The following is an 18,458-nucleotide window of genomic DNA, read 5'->3' as shown; positions in this document are numbered from 1 at the left end:
ATAAGAGCGCACATTCGTAATAATTGCTCAGTATGTATTATGTAACTCATTACTTGAATTTCCGTCAAGAATAATCTTAGGAAGCTGACTAAGTACATGAGCTGTTCCAAAATGCATGAAAGCGGCTGCTTGTAGCTTAGTCAAACCTCCATGGGATTAACCCTTTTGGAGTGCTGAGAGCCATCTCCCAGTACCAGAACTGTTTCAAAATACATGAAAGCGGTCTGATAGCTGAGGAGATGAACTCCCGGTTTGAAAGCAGATATCTTGTACCATGACTGTTTCAAAATACATGATAGCTGAGATAAATAACTCTGCCTTCCATAGCGGGTGCACGACCTTTTATAGGTGAACTTTGGCGACTATTCTGGTGGGGATGATTTCCTTCAGGCCTCCGCGGGGGATGAAACGCGCAGGGGTAGCCGGTCAGCTGCGATGTTAGAAGAGTAACGTTGTGGGGCCGAGATAGTGATACATGGACAAAAAAAATCGTAGGTACCCATTTCGGCCGCACGTTACAATACATATTAATATGTATATTCACACAAGGAGATTTGTGAATAAATAAAATAAACTTTGTTTGGTAAATTCTCTTTTATTACAATTTGTCACATTCATTGTTCCATCACATTTTATTATTACAGCTAATTGGATTATAAAAAAATAAATGGTATTGTTAATTAACACTGTTCCTCTTTATATAATAAATGTGGATACTATTTTTTTGACATAATATCAGAGATCTTTATGAACTTATTGAATAATATAAATGTTTTTTTTAGTCGAAGGTTGGGATTTTTACAATTATTAGAACGAAAAGTGCCAATTTACATCATGGACTATTTTTATGTTTATCAAAAGACAATTTTGATATTTAAAATGACCCTTTAAAAAAATCTATTTTGTATTCAAACTACATAATACACATAGACCTATAGAGTAAAATTTCAAAAAAAAAGTAGTGTCACAAAAACATACCCAGAGCCGGCTGGCTTGAAGAACTACTAGATACGCATTGGTCATGAGTTAAGTGTCATCATTTTTGAGGGCTCAGGGCGCACCTGTGTATTAATAGGTCAATGATTATTATGTATCATATTAAAAAGGGTAAGTACTCTAAATCAATGTTTTAAATGGGTTAACCTTCCTCAAGATTTGTGAATTTATAGTACTTAAACAAACAAGCAAATTTTTATTGTATCAAATTCAGTTCGATTTCTGTATCATTTGGCACATTTAAAAAAGAAAATGGAAATTTGGACCAGGAATGACTTATGTAATAAATAAAAGAGCATATAAACATAATTATTCTTAATAAATGCAGTTGAATATTAGTGTACTGTCAAAACTTTCTTACTCTTAAATTTACACAATATTTGCACCATGTTTGACATTTAAGAGTCGCTTTTCTTTTATTGTTAGACAATTTCCAACAGAATGGTTGCCTTAAAAACAATAAACTGATACGTCTACAGAAAAGAAGTGCTTTGTAACTGATTCTATTTGAAAATGACAATATATTAATACTTAAATTACCTAAATATAAACCAGAAATGTAAAAATTTCTATAAAAAACATAATTAGACATTTTAGAATAATTTTACTACGTATACAGCTTTATTCGTCAAAGGGATGACATAGGCCTTAAAACCATAGTTCCATTACTATAAATATACACATTTGTTAGTAAATATCTCATTGCCCTCAACGCAACGGTTGAAAATAAAGGGATAGCAAATGTTCCTATCTTTTATTTCTTTATATTGTATTTTTTTAAATTTATGTTGTTTATATACTCATCTTCTTTTTTTATACCAACTTTACTTCTAAACACTGTTCTATTTTTTATTGCTTTATATTGTATTTTTAAAATTTTATGTTGTTTATATACTCATGTTTTATATAACTTTCATGCATGTAAAAGCCTTATGGACGTGAACAATTAATAAAATAAAAATAAAAAATCACAATACACATGCAAACATTCTGTGTGAGAAAGAGTAATATATTTTCTTAGTTCTTGTTTCTGCATAACTCATTGCTATATTTACTCAGTGTTTTCTGATTTAATAAAAATATAATTATCTACTTTTGTAAAAATTGGATTGTATTTTCGAATAAAACAATATATTTGTTGTTTTTAACAGTTGCTGTGTAATTAAAGCACTTTCTCAACACACAACTGCATTTTTCTGCGTAGCGTTACGTCTGATCAATTACCCACAAATTTAAATGCATCGACTTTTAACTTCTAAATTGTCTATTATAATGTCATTGATGTTACCTGCATTTTTTTAGTGAATGTTTAATTTATTACAAAAGACTACATGCACCGGAAAAGCAATGAATTGAATAAATGAAAGTGACTTGTTCATGGCAGATTTTTTCTTCCTTAACTTATGTAATATTTAATTAGTTTTATAAGTAACGCAATTACTATGAAATATTTGTGCATAAGAAATATGATTATGCAATGATACATTATGGTAGATGGTATTAAGAGAACTGCTAGTGACCAGTCATTCTGATGCAGAAAACACAAGACAGGAATATAGGGGAAGATCTAGCAGTGGATAGAAATGGCTGTATGATGAAGATGACATAATACATATAATTAAAGCTACAAGATCGATATTTCTTTGTAAAGAAAAAAAACTATGTACACACATATTTAATGATTCCATGGATTGGTATCGCTTTGTCTAATATATCAATTTACACATGTTACATCGAAACATTTAGAATTTTTCACTTTGTTTCCAATCAAAAAGATTTGTTAATAAACTATTGTTCAGATTATTGCGTATGCTATAATAATACAATCATATCTGAATTGTAAACGATCTAATGATAATCTTATATATGCGTACAGACTCTTTAGCAAAAGTTACCACTGTAGTATATCACAAACAATTTAGAATTGTTATTAATTTACAATTTTACCAGTGTATTGTCACTCAAAACTGGGCTATAATTTTAAGATATTTCGATGGTTTGATGTAGTATTTTAAAAATTAAACATTGGTACCTACACGCATATATAAATCTATGCGTTGTGAGTAAAGTATAACTGATAACCGATGAGTATATGTGAAATTTTGTTTTCTTATGAAACAAACTATTAACCCTTTCACTGCGTGTATGACTCTAACTAGCTGCACCGGTATGCAGCAATATGTTTGGTCAACTATGTTTTAGTTTCGTGGAATCTCTACATGTTTGAAGCATACCAGCTATGTCTGGGATTGCATTTATAAGTCACACACGGAGAAAAGGTTAAACACATAAAAAATATGAATTTCGTTTGATATTTAGCATGTGATACGAAATGTCACTAATGGACCACAAAATATTGTATGTGAGAATTCAGGTGCCCAGCAAACAGAGGCTGAAGAAGTTTGAACATCAATCAGACATGTCTTCAACGTCCGGCTCATCTTCGCTCATCCCTTCGATGCTTGTCTCATCAGGGTCACCCGCCTCGCTCAGACACTTCTCACACGTGCATGTGAAGAGATAGTTAGTCGCCAATTCCTGTGAATTTTCAGATATGTAGATCATGTTACATATTCAATAAACACTTTAACCAATGTATGTTTTGCCAATCCACGGGTTAACTTTATTATTGTTCTATGGCATGGAAGGGCAAAAAATATACAACAATAACCTAAACAGTATAAAAACTAAAGGTATACAGTACCGATTATGTTGTTAAAAACACGGCGTATTAGTTCAATGGAATCTTCAGTTAGTGTGAGTATGGGTGACCAATACGTAAAATTATATTGATGTTTTTGTTGATATTTCTTGATAAAACTTCATAGTTAATGATTATGATAAAATTATAAATAAACTTATCAATGAAACTTCTTGGTTTAGTTTTACTTTTTAAAAGTTTATTTTTAATTAATAAATAGTCCAGATCTTGTCTCGATGTCCCTTATGTTTGTCAATGCTTCTTTCTTTTTTTAAAAATGTTTTAAACTATTCTTTTATTGTAATATTTAAACCTAATAAATTGTATATATGGACAATGTCCGTTAATAAATAAATAAATAATTTTATCATAATCATTCAATACGTAAAATACAAAAAATAAACTGCAATTTATTTGTACATACTATTTGTTCACTTTAACTTTGATTAAGGATATTTAGTATGTATATTTTTATTACTGTACTATTTAACTAAGTTAAAATATTTTTAATATTTAAAGCACTTTGTGGTCAAACATTTTAGTAAATGTTATTAAATATCTGTATATAACCACTTACCAACATTTCTATGTCTACCGGTTTCGAGACGTACCCTATACCTATTAAACTCACGCAACTTCCTTCATCCCCTCCCACTGTTTTCGAAAATTCCTCCCAAAACATAAAATATTTTCATAACCTAATCAGTGCATGTTAGGGTTGCTTATTAAAATGCATGTCGTGTTGGTTTTATATTTTTGTGCAACAACTATGGTGAAGGTGTATAGTGGGTTTTGCATGTTTAATTGGTGTCCTGACGAAGAGACGGGTGCGTCTCGAAACCGGTAGAGACAGAAAAGTGAGTGAGTGGTTATATACAACTATTTAATAACATTTTGTCAAAATATTTTTTTACAATTCTGTGTCACTTTGATGCAACTATGATTTAAGATTAAGATTTTTTTAATTCTTGCCCGCTTGTGAGATCACCATGCGTCATCCTTTCTGCCTAGTTTTTCTTTTAAATCTGTGGAATGTTCAAACGAGCTATTATGACTGACTACCGTATTTTGCGGACGATAAGACGCATCGGACCACAAGACGCAACCGAATTTTTGGTTGAATTTTCAGAGTAAAAAAGTGCGTCTTATGGTCCGAAAAATACGGTAATTCAAAAATAATGATGACATACATAGTTGCATGTATTAAACATTTTGAATTGGGTATTTTTTAGTACCTTCATAGAAAAGTTTTGCCATACAATTAAATGTTTGCTTTATCAATATGCACAAGAAAATATTTTAAAAATACAATTTTGAGGAGCACTAATTGAAATCGTAACAGATTCATGTATTTAAATATTACGAACCTTCTGCCTGGAATGTCTGGATCTAGATAACATGCAATCATCCACATAACTGATGAAGATTTCTTCTCCGGGATTGATATCTGCGAGAGCCTTCAACTGTAGGCAGTGATTTCCGTGGGGAAATGCTGGTTCTGCATTTGGTACACAGCTGTGGTTGCAAGTACTCTGAAGTTGATACAAACCAGAGCCTTCGGAATTCAAGAATGTATCTGATTCTAAAATGTTAATTTTTCATAATTATTATACTAACAGAAATGTGTACATTAGGATTTTTCAAATTCAATACAAAGTACCAATCAACATATCTTAGTTTGGTTTGGTTATTTTTGTTTAAAAAAAATGTTACTAAAACAAGAATTTTGTCAAAATGTTTTATTGAAATTAATCAATTTTTTTTTTGCTGTTATTTTCTGCAATGTAAATGCAAAAATATAATAGAACAAATACATATCGTCGGTGATACTGCAATATCGCATAACTTGTTTCTTTAATGAAAATGTTTCACTGAAATAAATTCGCTAGTTAGTTTGGATAGCTGATAGTTTTTAATTGTGGCTGTTTTTATTATAAATAATAATAGTTTTTCTGACACTTCAGCGGTATATTTGGTTAATTAAAATCATAAATAGAACACTTTTTAGGACCCCCTGCCAAAAAAAAATCATTGATAATTATGTGGTATTGCAGTATCACTGACGATTTGTAAATATTTAACAAATTATAACAATAAAAATATAAAAAGTGGGAGCCAGCTTTCAATTAAGTGTTTGTTCGAAATTTTATAGGAAGTAAACAAACCCTTTTTACTTTAAATGATTTATATTTGGATAGAATAAATAAAAAAGTTATGTATAGTAATGAAGAGAATCGGAAATTATTTTCTTACCTGCTTCCATGTACTCGTATACTTTGTCAATTAATTCATCCAGTTTTTTCCTTTCTGTGACTTCCAAAGGAATTTCAGTCGTATTGTTTACCCACTGTGCCACAGGACTTGTGCCAATACCTTGACCATTAGTGCCTATCAATGCCAGTAGAGAACAAAATCCTTCGGGTGTGAGGAACTAAAAATGAAACATTAAATAATACTTTCATTATTTGAGTTTGTCAACAAAATGTTTAATCCAACTGCCAATTCACAGAGAACAGTGGACATTTACATAATACTAAATACAAACAAATAATTAAACATTCTTGTTGTTAGACCTGATACCACACATATCAGTCAAAAATATAGGCAATAAATATTTTTTTTTTGTTTTGTAACATATACTCCTTATACATACATTATTTCGTAACATATACTCCCAAAACATAACAATATAAATCATATTCAAAACCAAACAATGCTGAACTCTTTTTTTAATTTGAATTGTGATGTAGCACCAATTATTCTACGCCTTTGAATTTAAAAAAAATAAATAGGGAATAGGTACATCCTTTCTTTTTTTAAATTTAAAAAGCAAATGATACCCAACATTCCAGAATTGTGAGTCTTATTTATTTCATAAAACAATAATAAAATAAAACCCTTGCACACCCAGTTGGGATTTTTTTTTCCATTATTTTCTATTTTTCATTGGAGGGACGGATTTGAGTCGGAAATTCCTTAATGATTTTTCAATTACTCGAGTTGGTTATTTTATGTTAATCAAATGCTTGTCTTTGATTGTTGTTTTTACATTTTTTAAATATATTTTTTAATATTTAAATAAATATAAGAAACAAAAAATAAAATAATAAGGACAAATAAAAACTCAATATTTCCCAAAAACAGTATCTCTAAGAAATTCTTGTATCTCATTTATAAAGACTTTACTATCTAGAGACGGTGAACGATATATAGCGAGGGTTGAATATATTTTTTTCATTTTAGTAAAACTTATATGAACGGCATTTGAGCAGTAAAATATTTTTCTGTTAAAAGAGATTGTGATACCGTCGTGTGAGGCATGTTTGGCAGGTTATGTATACATAATATATGTACCTCAAGAGATAGAAGACAATGATTTCTTTTTTTAATTTTCTATCAGTACTATTATTGTCTTGTGTTTTTACTGAATTCGGCAAAATACAGTATTCACCCAAAAAACATTGATGTGCAATGTGTTATTTTTTTTATGATATTAATGTTTTGTATATTATTATTGCTGTTCTATATCGTTTATGTATCATACATTATTTGTCCTAACTCAATACAGGACTTTGATCCCATGGAGTTGGGATTTGTGTCCCAATAAATGTAAATAAAATTATATTGTGAATAAATGATTATGTACGAGTTTTGCTTCGTTTTTAATTTGTACTTATGTCCTAACATGTACTTACATCTTTTGTAAAATGTATTTTATAAATTAAACAAAAATAAAAAATATTAATTTATACTAATGGAGTTTGACTTTGCAAATTATTTCACCTCTTTTATGTGTTCTCCTGACATTGTTTTTGCAGTCAGTTCTCTCAACATGTCAATTTGTCCGAGGAACTTGTCTCCCAAGAGTTTGTGGGCAAGTTGAGCATCATCATTCACTGTTCGGTGGCAGAACTGCTTAAATTTGTTGCATATTGTCTCTGGATCTGATGACTGATTGATCATTGCCAGGATGCGAACTAACAGCATGATGTTTGTCGTCTCTGGAGGATAGTGAATCTGTCTAAATAAAAAACAAACAATAAAAAGGGAACAAAAATAAATTACATAAATAGATTTATAATTATTATGAGTAAAAGGGCAGCCAGCTATTAGCAGATATACACCAAACCTGTCTTACGAATGTAGTATGTTTACAAAATAAGTAGATCCAATTTAGATATTACAACAATGCATATGTAAGTTTTATCATTGTTGTGTAAAAAAGGTCTACCATTGACAAAGGCATTTTAATTTTCTATCTTTGCTGCTGCATAGGGGGGGAGGCCCGCGGAATGTTGCTGTAAATATTTGGTAGTTTATATGTTTTTTTTTTAATTTGTAGTAATTTGGTATATTTATATTTTTGAATTTTGTATTAATATTTATATGAGAATCTAGTAAGGTACGCTTTGCTTATTTGCCTATATGGAATGCACGTCACTGTAGTTTACAGGTTACATATTCACATAGAGTTAAACTTTAATAACTTATCTTTAAAACAATAAAATCAAAAAAGTTACCATTACTACTGATTTATTACTATTACTACTATAAAGTAACATTTAAATAATTCCAAATTAGCCAAATTAAAGTATGTAAAATGATATTTTTCATGTATTATCTTACTTCCAAGCTTCTAGCAGCAATGCTATTGGGTGTCCAGAATCCGAACTCCTTCGGCACACCATCTGGTGGTAGGTATTAAAAGCGTTCTCTTTACATGACTGGGAGCAGTACTTGACTCCGCAGCCCTCACAGTTGACTATGGTATCAAGTCGAGTATTGCAGCATTCGGGGTACGGCAACTCTAGATCTGGCTTCACGGCCAGTCGCCGGACATTCTGTTGGGCTGTTTCTAAAGGTCTGGAAGAAATATGCATGGTATTTAATATGATTTGAATACACTGGAAGAGAGGAGGCAGCGTAGTGAATTGATTGAAACATTCAAAATCTTAACAGAGCTACATTATGTACCAAGGTTAATAACCACCTTCACAGAGATCGTTCATTAAAATGAAACACTACCTCATTCACATTCAACCCCAGAAAGAACTTCCTGATAAACAAAGTCGTAGAGTAATGGATTAGCCTTTCCAGAAGAGTTATTGATGCTCACTCAGTTGGATGAACACATAACTTTATAATGTTTTCTATTTATATCTTCTATATTTAAAACATCCATTATATGTACACACATCAACTTAATAGCTGCTGGTGTATAAATTAATAACACAACTTCAATATAGTTGAATGGCATTATGTGACCAGACAGTGTTCGCTTAGTTACAATGTATGTTACAAGGCAAAGAGATTCAGTGTTATGATGTTAAGTTGATAAGTTATTAATTTAAAAATACTTGGTACACTTCCACTTATTTATTTTGAGCAATTAGCGCTTTCACCCTCTAATGGGCATCTTCAGACTGGTAAATATTTTACAGTGTAAGGATAATTTATATAAAACTAAATATTATCTTAAGTGTAGGTACATTTAAAAATAAGTTAAAAAAGATACAATACGTAATATTATAATGGAACAGAGTCAGACAAATTATTGAAACATGTACTTTAAGAGAAGATTCTATTATTTGAAAAACATTTATCCTTTTATAACAATGCACAGGGTCCAGCTAAGGGGGCTAATAAGGGTGAGTTTTTTTAATTCTAACTGCTGATTTATTAAAATTCTTTCGCTATTATTTTTTATCTATTTATTTCTAAAATTTCCAATCTATCTAACTTTTGATCTTTATGTCCTACATGTAAAATGTACATGTTTTTTGATTTGTCAAAATTATGTTTTAATTCACTTAAATGTGATGAAAAGTTTGATATATCATTATTTAATCTATGTGAAGTTAAATTTTCTTTCAGTCTATATTTAATTGCTCTCCCGCTTTGTCCTATATATGAACCAGGACAAATACATGTTAATTCATATATTCCGCTTTTTTCAAATTAGTCGACCTGATCTTTACTATTAATTAATGTTTGGCCCAAACATTTTTTATTATAAAATGAAACTAAAAGATTATTTTATTGTAACACTTGTTTTATTTTATTGCTAGTATTTCCGATATTATTTAATTTTACCCACTTTTTATTCTTAATTTTGTCGATAGATGTAAGTCCTGCACATGATTGAGACATTGTATTTTTCTTTTGTTTTTTCCGTATTAAATTATTAACTAGGGATTCTTTGTAGTTATTGTTACGTGCTAATATTTTAATAAGATCAAGTTCTTTTTTATAATTTTTTGTTGACATTGGTACATTCAATAATCTATGAATTAACTAATGGAATGTGGACATTTTGTGCGAAATATGATGACGTGAAGAATTATGGATTATGTTATCGCTGAATGTGGGCTTTCTAAATATACTGAAATCTAATTTACCGTTAATTATTTCTATTGTTAAATCTAAAAAGTCAATTTTATTTCCGCCTAATATTAATGTAAATTGAATAGATTTATATAAAGAGTTTATAAGATTGGAAAAGAGATCTAAAACGCCTTTTGAATCATTGAAAATTATAAAAATGCCGTCCATATATCTATAATAACACAAGACATGTTTAAATAAGCTAAGTTTTACAATTTCTTTTTCTTAAACATCCATGTAAAAGTCCGCTAAAATTGGTGAATCTGGACTCCCCATAGCCAGTCCATTTATTTGTTGATAAATTTCATTGTTAAATTAAAAATAGTCTGATCTATACATATGTATAATAAGTCTTGAATTTCGTATTTTAAATTTGGGCTTATATTTTTCTCAATCATATACAAGTCTAAAGCATTTTTTAAATTGACAGTTGGAATGTTGGTGAAAAGATTGATACATCGAATGAAACAAGTAAAGAGTTTGAAGGGACAGTTAAATTTTAAATTTTATCTAAAGAGTTTTATCAAGAATTGTCAATAAATAATTTAAATAAAATAAAGATTCAGTGTTTTTGATAAGTAATTATAAGTTTCACATTTCACTTTTAAATAATAATATCAGGGACTTGAATAAGTTCTTGCTGTTTTTTCGTTAAAATGAATGGTTTTTTTTTTTTTTATTAGTAAAGAATATGTCATTTTAGGGTATTGTCCATTGCTAGCGACTACTTTCTCCTATTTTTCTGGCAGAAAAGAAAGACTCATCTTTTGAGGTTATCCACAAATGGAAGTGCTGCTCAACCAGGCCATGGCCTCGATTATGATGGGAAGATAAAGACGTCATACCTTCACCTTGGCGGTATAGTTGAAGATAAATTCTCTCTAGCGATTACTGAGATACACTACCGACTTCCCACCTTCAAGCTTTGGGTAGGTACATCGATATGAAACAAGGGAAAGCGTACATCACAGAACACATATCTACGCACTAAAATGACATAGCTTCAGTATGACGTCAAAGTTGAAGATAAAATTCTCCCAAATTAAATGTGATTTTTAGGAAGAAAACAGTAATATTAAAAAAAAAATATATAAAAATCTGCCTTAACTGTTGATAAATTATATTTGCCTTAAGTGATTTACGTTTATTGAGATTTTATTGCAAGTCATACCACTGTTTTTCAACAACAACAACAACAAACCATCACGCCGTTTCTCCGTAGGGGTAGGCAGAGAGGATAGAACGCCATAACACTCTATCTTGGCATACAGACCTCGCTTCCTCTACATTCATACATCTTCTCATGCACGCACGCCGATTATTCCTACTTTTGACATGTCCATCTTCAAGTATTTGATGGACTTGATCGTGCCATGTCTTTCTCGGTCTTCCTCGTTTTCTGCATCCATCAACATTTGCATCGTAGATCCTTTTAGCCGTTCTTTCGCTGTCCATTCGCTCTACATGTCCAAACCAACGCAGCACCCCTTTCTTGATTCTGTCAATAATGCATGTCTCAGCCTTACACACTTCACGGATCTCGACATTTATGCACCTTGTATCATACATCGTTTTACCACACATTCGCCTGAGGGATCGCATTTCGACAGCATTCAACCTACTTTCATCATTATTTTTCCAATTCCATACTTCGCTCCCATACATTAGAGTTGGAACTAGAACTCCGTTGTGAACTGCTAGTTTAGCCTCCTGCGATAAACATTTGTTTGGCAAAGTAGATTTAAGTGCACCGTTCACCCTGTTCCCGGCACTCACCCTCCTTTCAATATCTTTCTCGGCCTTTCCGTCCCTAGTAAACATACTTCCCAGGTACACAAATTCTTCTATCTGATTCAGAATATCTTCGTTCACGCTGATCTTACATTTAGTTATATTTTCGTCCTTTCACTAACAAATAAATTTAATTTACGCAACTTTACTCTAAGTATCCTTGATGACTTTTGCCTTTTGAAGAACATAATTTTACGCTTTGAATGCATAATATTCAACTCGAAACTGACTTTTGCCTGAACAGTGATGACATATTGTCATTTCAAGCCTAATGGTGAAGCTCCAAGATGAAGTTGGCTATAGTATTGGCTGATGTAAAAAGACTAAGATAACATCATCTGTCGGAAAACAGCGAGAACTTTTTCAAGTCCCTAATAATTTTAAAAAATTACCAATTTCTTCAATATTGAATCATGAGGAACTTACCGCATGCACAAATCACATGCTAGATATTTAAATGCTTCATTCCAAGCAAACTGACATGATACAATGGGGTATTCTTCAAATACCACATCACCCTCCTTGAAATGTCTGGTAGCGAAGAGGCCTTTACCCTAAAAAATATTAATTATCTAGGTCAAATTAACAACAAAGAAAATTCAGTTATTTTTTATGCGTGCCATCGGCAAATTAATTTCAAAATAATATCTAGTCAATGTACATCTCTAGTTAATTATGTCAGTTGCAAAACCGTAAGTATTTATCATTTAAATTTACACGTGGAAAAATAACGTAGATGGCTTTACAAAAAAATACTAACAATGAAAGTAAAACTAGAAACATTATTTTTTAATCATTTCAATTTAACTGAAAAATTAACCGTGATCTTAAAACATACCTTCTGATTATCAATAAACCTTATTTCATAACCGGTCATGACTTTTGTTTGGAATTTTTGACGAACCCTGACACTGGTAGAGAATGATGCTTATGAAAAGAAAAAAAGTAAGGTTATTTTTTGACGTTATCGAAACATTGTTGCCATTCGTGTTGGCTTAGAACAAGACAATTATAACTGTTTTTTCCGAATATCTCGGACCTATTTATGAAATTAGTGTCTGCGTATCAGTATTTTTATCAGCCTTATAGTTTAAAAAAAAGTTAAAACAACCGAGCTGACGTGTGTATGTTATTTCGTATTCGTAGGTTATTTTAATTTTGCCGAAAAACAACTTTCAATATGCGAATTTTAATTTTTGCATTTTTTGTACTTTTTGGAGCGTCTTCGGCCCTGTATTTTCACATAGGAGAAACTGAAAGAAAATGTTTCATCGAGGAAATTCCAGATGAGACAACTGTCATCGGTAAAATATAGTTTAAGTTCAAAAATGTTTATATCTACGTGGTTATTGATTTCGTGACTACTAATATTATGTTTATTAGTTAATTATAAGGTGGAGCTGTATGATCCGAGGTCTGGTGGCTATATGCCGTCGTCTCCTGGTATTGGAATGCACGTTGAAGTCAGGGATCCTGATGACAAAACGATGTTAAGCAGAGTATATAGTTCAGAGGGAATGATCTCCTTCACTTCCCACACTCCCGGAGAACACGTGATCTGCATGTATTCCAACAGCACAGCATGGTTCAGTGGATCTCAACTCAGAGTATGTGTTATTTATAATATAATTTAAAACAAGGTGCCGACTTCAGAGACAGGAGGGATGTCTGCGATAGAATTGGAAAGAGAGGGAGACTCTATTAGCACATCTTTTCCCCCCAGTTAACATTAAAAATTCACCCATATCGTGGGGTAATTACTAGGACTAGGTGACTTTAAAATCATCATTTGTGAGTTACCCACTAAGAATGCATTTTTTTTATCCCCCTTCATGAATGCTACAAAAGGACAAGTCATGCATTCAAATCATAAAATGATTATAATGAATCACTACTATATATTTCTCCACACGTTTTGTAGTGGAAATTTGGAGTTTTAACCTTTCCCTTACTGTCCTAAAAACATCCGCGCGTTACGGTGCTGTGTAGTCACTACACATGCAAAAAATTATATATTTAAAGTCGCAAAAGTGTAATATTCATCGGCAATTGCTTCAATTATTTATAGTTGAAGTCAAAAGTGATGATATTTTTAATCTGATTGCTAAAAACACGAAAAAAAAAATCATTCATGCTCTCAGTGCGCGCAAAAAACCGTCCCCAACGAAAGCCGGGCAGCTACTAACGCAGCTAACGTACGTCCTGGAGAAGTACAAGAAACTTGGCTGTTCGCGCGTGTGACGCACTAAAATTGTCTCACTCCCTAATCTACCCGTATTATCGAGAGTGAGACTTAAAGAGTGTGCGAGACAATTATATATTAGTATTACTCTTTTACTAAGAATGCAACATGTGACACATTGGTAAACTTTCTATTGTATCGGTGATATCTCCGATTTTTGATAAAACGCTTTTTATGTTCCCATAAGCATAAATTACTTAATAAAAAAAACATTTTTATCGATATGTAAATGTATAACAATGGAATACCGAAAATCTCAACCCATCATTTATTATATTTATGGAGACATTAAAGTTATTAGATGCAATGTGTACTAGCACATCACCGGGAAGGGAGAGTTAATTTGTTTTAGTCATCACCTTTGCTACAACCCATTGTTGTTTTGTTGGTCCTGCATCCTGCCAATGTCTACGGAACTTCTCTCCTTCCTCCGGCTGTCTCTCTGCAGTTCCTGATGCCCTGTTCACTTCACACAATCCAAAAACTTTACTTTAGGTCTCACGATACTCGGTTGTCCCATTGCTTTATTATATAGGAGTCATTTAGGTAGTCGGTTATCCTCGACCTCTGCGACATGCCCTGCCTAGTTTAGTCATCATAGTTTGATGTGTGTAATATAAATTTGTTGATAAAGATTGTATCGGTGGAGTTATTAATTAAATGTGGTTTTATTTCAGGTCCATCTAGATATCCAAGTGGGAGAGCACGCCATTGATTATGCAAACATTGCTCAGAAAGAGAAATTAACAGAGCTGCAATTACGTATTCGACAACTTCTGGATCAAGTAGAGCAAATTACAAAGGAACAAAACTATCAAAGGGTAAATAACTATAATACTTCACTAAGCAAACAAACTTGTTGTTTCTGGGGTAGGCAGAGAAGATAGAACGCTTTACCACTCTGTCTTTGCATACATACTTCGCTTTTTCTATATGCATATATCTTCTCATAAACGTATGTCGATTATTCCGACTTTTAACATGTCCATCTACAAATGTTTGTTGGATTTGGTCATGCTATGTTGTTCTCAGTCTTCCTCGTTTTCTGCATCCATCAACATTCACATTGTCATTTTTTTTAGCCGTTCTTTCGCTTTGCAACCACACGAACGCAGCACTCTTCTCTTGATTTTGTTAATAATGCTTGTCTCAGTCTTTCAAAAAGCAAAGAATCTCGACATTAATTTACAGATTTTTAATAATTCCGAATACAAAATCAAATATGAAGGGTACACGGCTAAAACAGGCTCATTGCATTTTTTGATTTTCGAGATATCAATGCCATGTTTTTCTCCTGGAGCTTAATCGCAATGGCCGCACTTGTCAGTTATAACAGACGCGATAAAATTTTCTTCGTTTAAGCGATCCCAATGGAACATCGACTGAAATTTATCGGAATAATTATATTTTTTAATATTGCTACGCATCTCAACCTCATGCGTGGCGACACTAATATTAAATGGCATCACTCAAAATATTTATGTTTTCCAAATTATGATATTTGGCACCATTTAATTATTGTATTTATTTATTTATGGCCATAGACAATTTAATAAAGATAATTTTTATTTAAGAATGGAAAATACTCTAAAGAAATTTATCATGTTGTACATATTTTTAAACTCAATTTGAGACGGAAGTAAAATGAAACATTAGTTAAACATGGTACATAATATTATGATGATAATGTTGTGTATAACATGATTGTAAATGAATGAGTCAAGACAAAACAATTTAACTAAACATTTTTGTAATTTAATAAAACACTTGTAAATGTAGTTGTAATTAAGTTCTTTCAGAAATAAAACCTCGCAATGTGCGAAACAAACCTCAAAAGTACAAACTAAAACTTGCACAGATCATACAAAACTTGAATCGCGTTGACTTTGACATCTGCAATTGAGCTACTGAATGAGTTCAATACAAAAGAATATTCAAAACTAACAAAATGTCGCTCCTGTGTCTTATGGCTGGCAAAAAAAGTCAAAATGCGACGATTGCTCCATTAAGCTCGTTTTTGTCAGTTCAAAAAAGAAGTTTTTTAAAAATATGAAGTATAAGTTTTTGTTTATTCTTTTCTATGATTGTATGTAAAAATATATATTATTTTATTAAATTCACGAACCCTGATTCTCACGAATAAAACGTTTATTCTTCCTTTTGCTCTCCCGTAAAATAGGGTCTTCAATTTTTATAATTTTCAATTAAGCAAAAAAACATGATGGTAACGGTGTTAAATTTTTATTTGTGCAACGTCGAATATTATCTGTAAGAGTTTAAAATATGCATATTTTTAATTACCCAGAAATGAGACGTTTCGCGCCCTGTGGAAATAACGGCACAAATGACGTTTTAGCGCCAAACTTGAACAAAATGTTTTTTAGAAGCGCAGTCGGCGGTCATAACGTGTGACGTTAAAACTATGTGATGCCAACTGCGAGCCGTTTTGTATATGCTCATTTTTAATCCCGAAATTATAAATGAAAACGTGTTTTGAATACATTGTTAGTCATATATCATTAGAATCGTAAAAATCCGGTTTAAATTTATATTGTATTTTTGACGTTATTTCCATGTGAAAATACCCTAATAATTATTTCTTCGTGAGCCCGTTCTTGTCATGAACCCTTCATATGTATAATACTGCTATATAATATGCTATATTACTTGTTATTATTATTTATTTCTTGAGTTTGCATGCTAGTATACACATAAATGTTTACATTATTTATATGTATATTATATTCTATATCAAATACAGTAAACCCGACACTTCTTATATTATTTTCATTCATAAAGATGTACAATAAATACATTTTATTTTACTTACATAAACTTATGCTGTGGCTCCACAATTGGATTAGTATTTTCTATATGAATATTCATTTCTGGTTAGAAATAACCCATAATTTTTTTTATGAATTTTTTTTTTATAAATGATACATGTTTTTTTTTTCTGTTACAGTCTACTTATAATCTTTTAACTTACTTTCCAAAAAAGAAACAAGTTCTTATACTTGAAGAGTAAATAAATAAGTATTTTTAATTGATGTGTCGGAAACATCATTATAATGCTACTTTTTATAAAAAAAAATGTGCCTATTGTGTTTTTTATTTGCGCCGAAGTACAGTGTCGCTTGTTAAAAATCTTCTATTGAATTTATTTATAAAAAGCACATGGCAATGCCATCTATGGTTGATGGTGTAAATATTTTGAAGACAAATCGTCTATTCAGTTCTCAACTATCCTAAATGCCAAATCATAAAATGTGCAGGAAAGCGATTTTTTCGACTTCATAAATGGTACGATCCAGAGTATTGTAAACCCCATGTTCTCGTAAAATTGTTAAAAGCGAGAAAATCCTGTGACAAATTAAAAATATTTATAATTTCCTTACAAGAGTATCCTAGGGGTTTAGAATAGTTTAGATGAATGATTTTGAGTGTTCGGCGTTTAGGATAAACGGAAATTATTGAATAACTTAAAACGTATCGCATATTTAGCATTTTAGATTATACAAAAATGAAGGGAATTTCAAAGAGAATCGTATTCTGTAAAAAAGCATTTAGAAAAATTTAGAATAGTTCAGAATTGAATAGACAAAATGTAGATTTCTTTAATTTTTAACCAAACTACAGCAATTAATTTTTCTCTCAAAAACTAAAAAAAACTTACAGGTTAAGATAATTAATGCTTAGAATCAATGAAATTCTATTTGTTGGTTATCACAGAATCAATTATGACATTCAGGCACCCCTGCCCAGAATGATCAGAACGGTGGATAAATTTTACAATTGAGTTATTCGATTATTATTAATATTTTTCATCAGATAATCAAAAGATCTGTCATGCTAATTTATGTTATGTATTGTTACCATTATTTCCTTACTTCTATATATTTGCTATTTGTTTTAGTTTAAGTCTCTCCATTTCATTGTTTTTCGTGTCAACGCATATGAATTGGACCGTGTTCATTAAAAAATAAAATTGTTTCAGTACCGAGAGGAAAGGTTCCGTCACACTTCAGAGAGTACAAACCAACGTGTCTTGTGGTGGAGTCTTCTTCAGACCAGTATCCTTGTGTCCATGGGAGCGTGGCAAATGAAGCATCTCAAGAGTTTCTTTGAAGCCAAAAAACTAGTTTAAATATATTATTGTGATGTGATATTGTCATCTTAACGATAAAATTTATGTGTTAGTTGTATATTTGGTTGTTTCCATACGAATTCCTGTATAGGTTTACTGAGGTGTATTAAATTATGTAATCAAAACAGAAGTTTGTTTTTCTGTCAACAATTTTTAAGAATGATAGTTTTAAAAATAGTGTTTTTTTTTTTACCTTA

General features: G+C 31.2%; 2 protein-coding genes across 2 annotated transcripts; one reads left to right on the top strand and one right to left on the bottom strand.

Moving 5' to 3' along the window:
- Positions 1-575: 575 nt before the first annotated feature.
- On the bottom strand, positions 576-12,846 carry Smyd5 (SET and MYND domain containing, class 5). The gene is made up of 7 exons (XM_088229565.1): positions 12,711-12,846; positions 12,299-12,426; positions 8,324-8,560; positions 7,481-7,718; positions 5,951-6,128; positions 5,065-5,279; positions 576-3,534 (listed from the first exon to the last, which is right to left on the bottom strand). The coding sequence occupies exons 1-7, from the start codon at positions 12,747-12,749 to the stop codon at positions 3,406-3,408; spliced, it is 1,164 nt and encodes a 387-aa protein (XP_088085691.1). The 5' UTR covers positions 12,750-12,846; the 3' UTR covers positions 576-3,405.
- Positions 12,847-13,014: 168 nt separating this feature from the next.
- On the top strand, positions 13,015-18,388 carry eca (transmembrane p24 trafficking protein eclair). Its single transcript, XM_088229566.1, has 4 exons — positions 13,015-13,176; positions 13,256-13,479; positions 14,792-14,935; positions 18,112-18,388. The coding sequence occupies exons 1-4, from the start codon at positions 13,053-13,055 to the stop codon at positions 18,259-18,261; spliced, it is 642 nt and encodes a 213-aa protein (XP_088085692.1). The 5' UTR covers positions 13,015-13,052; the 3' UTR covers positions 18,262-18,388.
- The last annotated feature ends 70 nt before the right edge of the window (positions 18,389-18,458 follow it).

Source organism: Micrasema longulum, unplaced genomic scaffold, assembly GCF_059751315.1.
Source record: "Micrasema longulum isolate JH-2025_06_02 unplaced genomic scaffold, ASM5975131v1 h1tg000678l, whole genome shotgun sequence".
Classification (NCBI taxonomy): domain Eukaryota; kingdom Metazoa; phylum Arthropoda; class Insecta; order Trichoptera; family Brachycentridae; genus Micrasema; species Micrasema longulum.
Note: the sequence above shows the minus strand (reverse complement) of the source record. Positions and strands in the feature narration are given on the sequence as shown.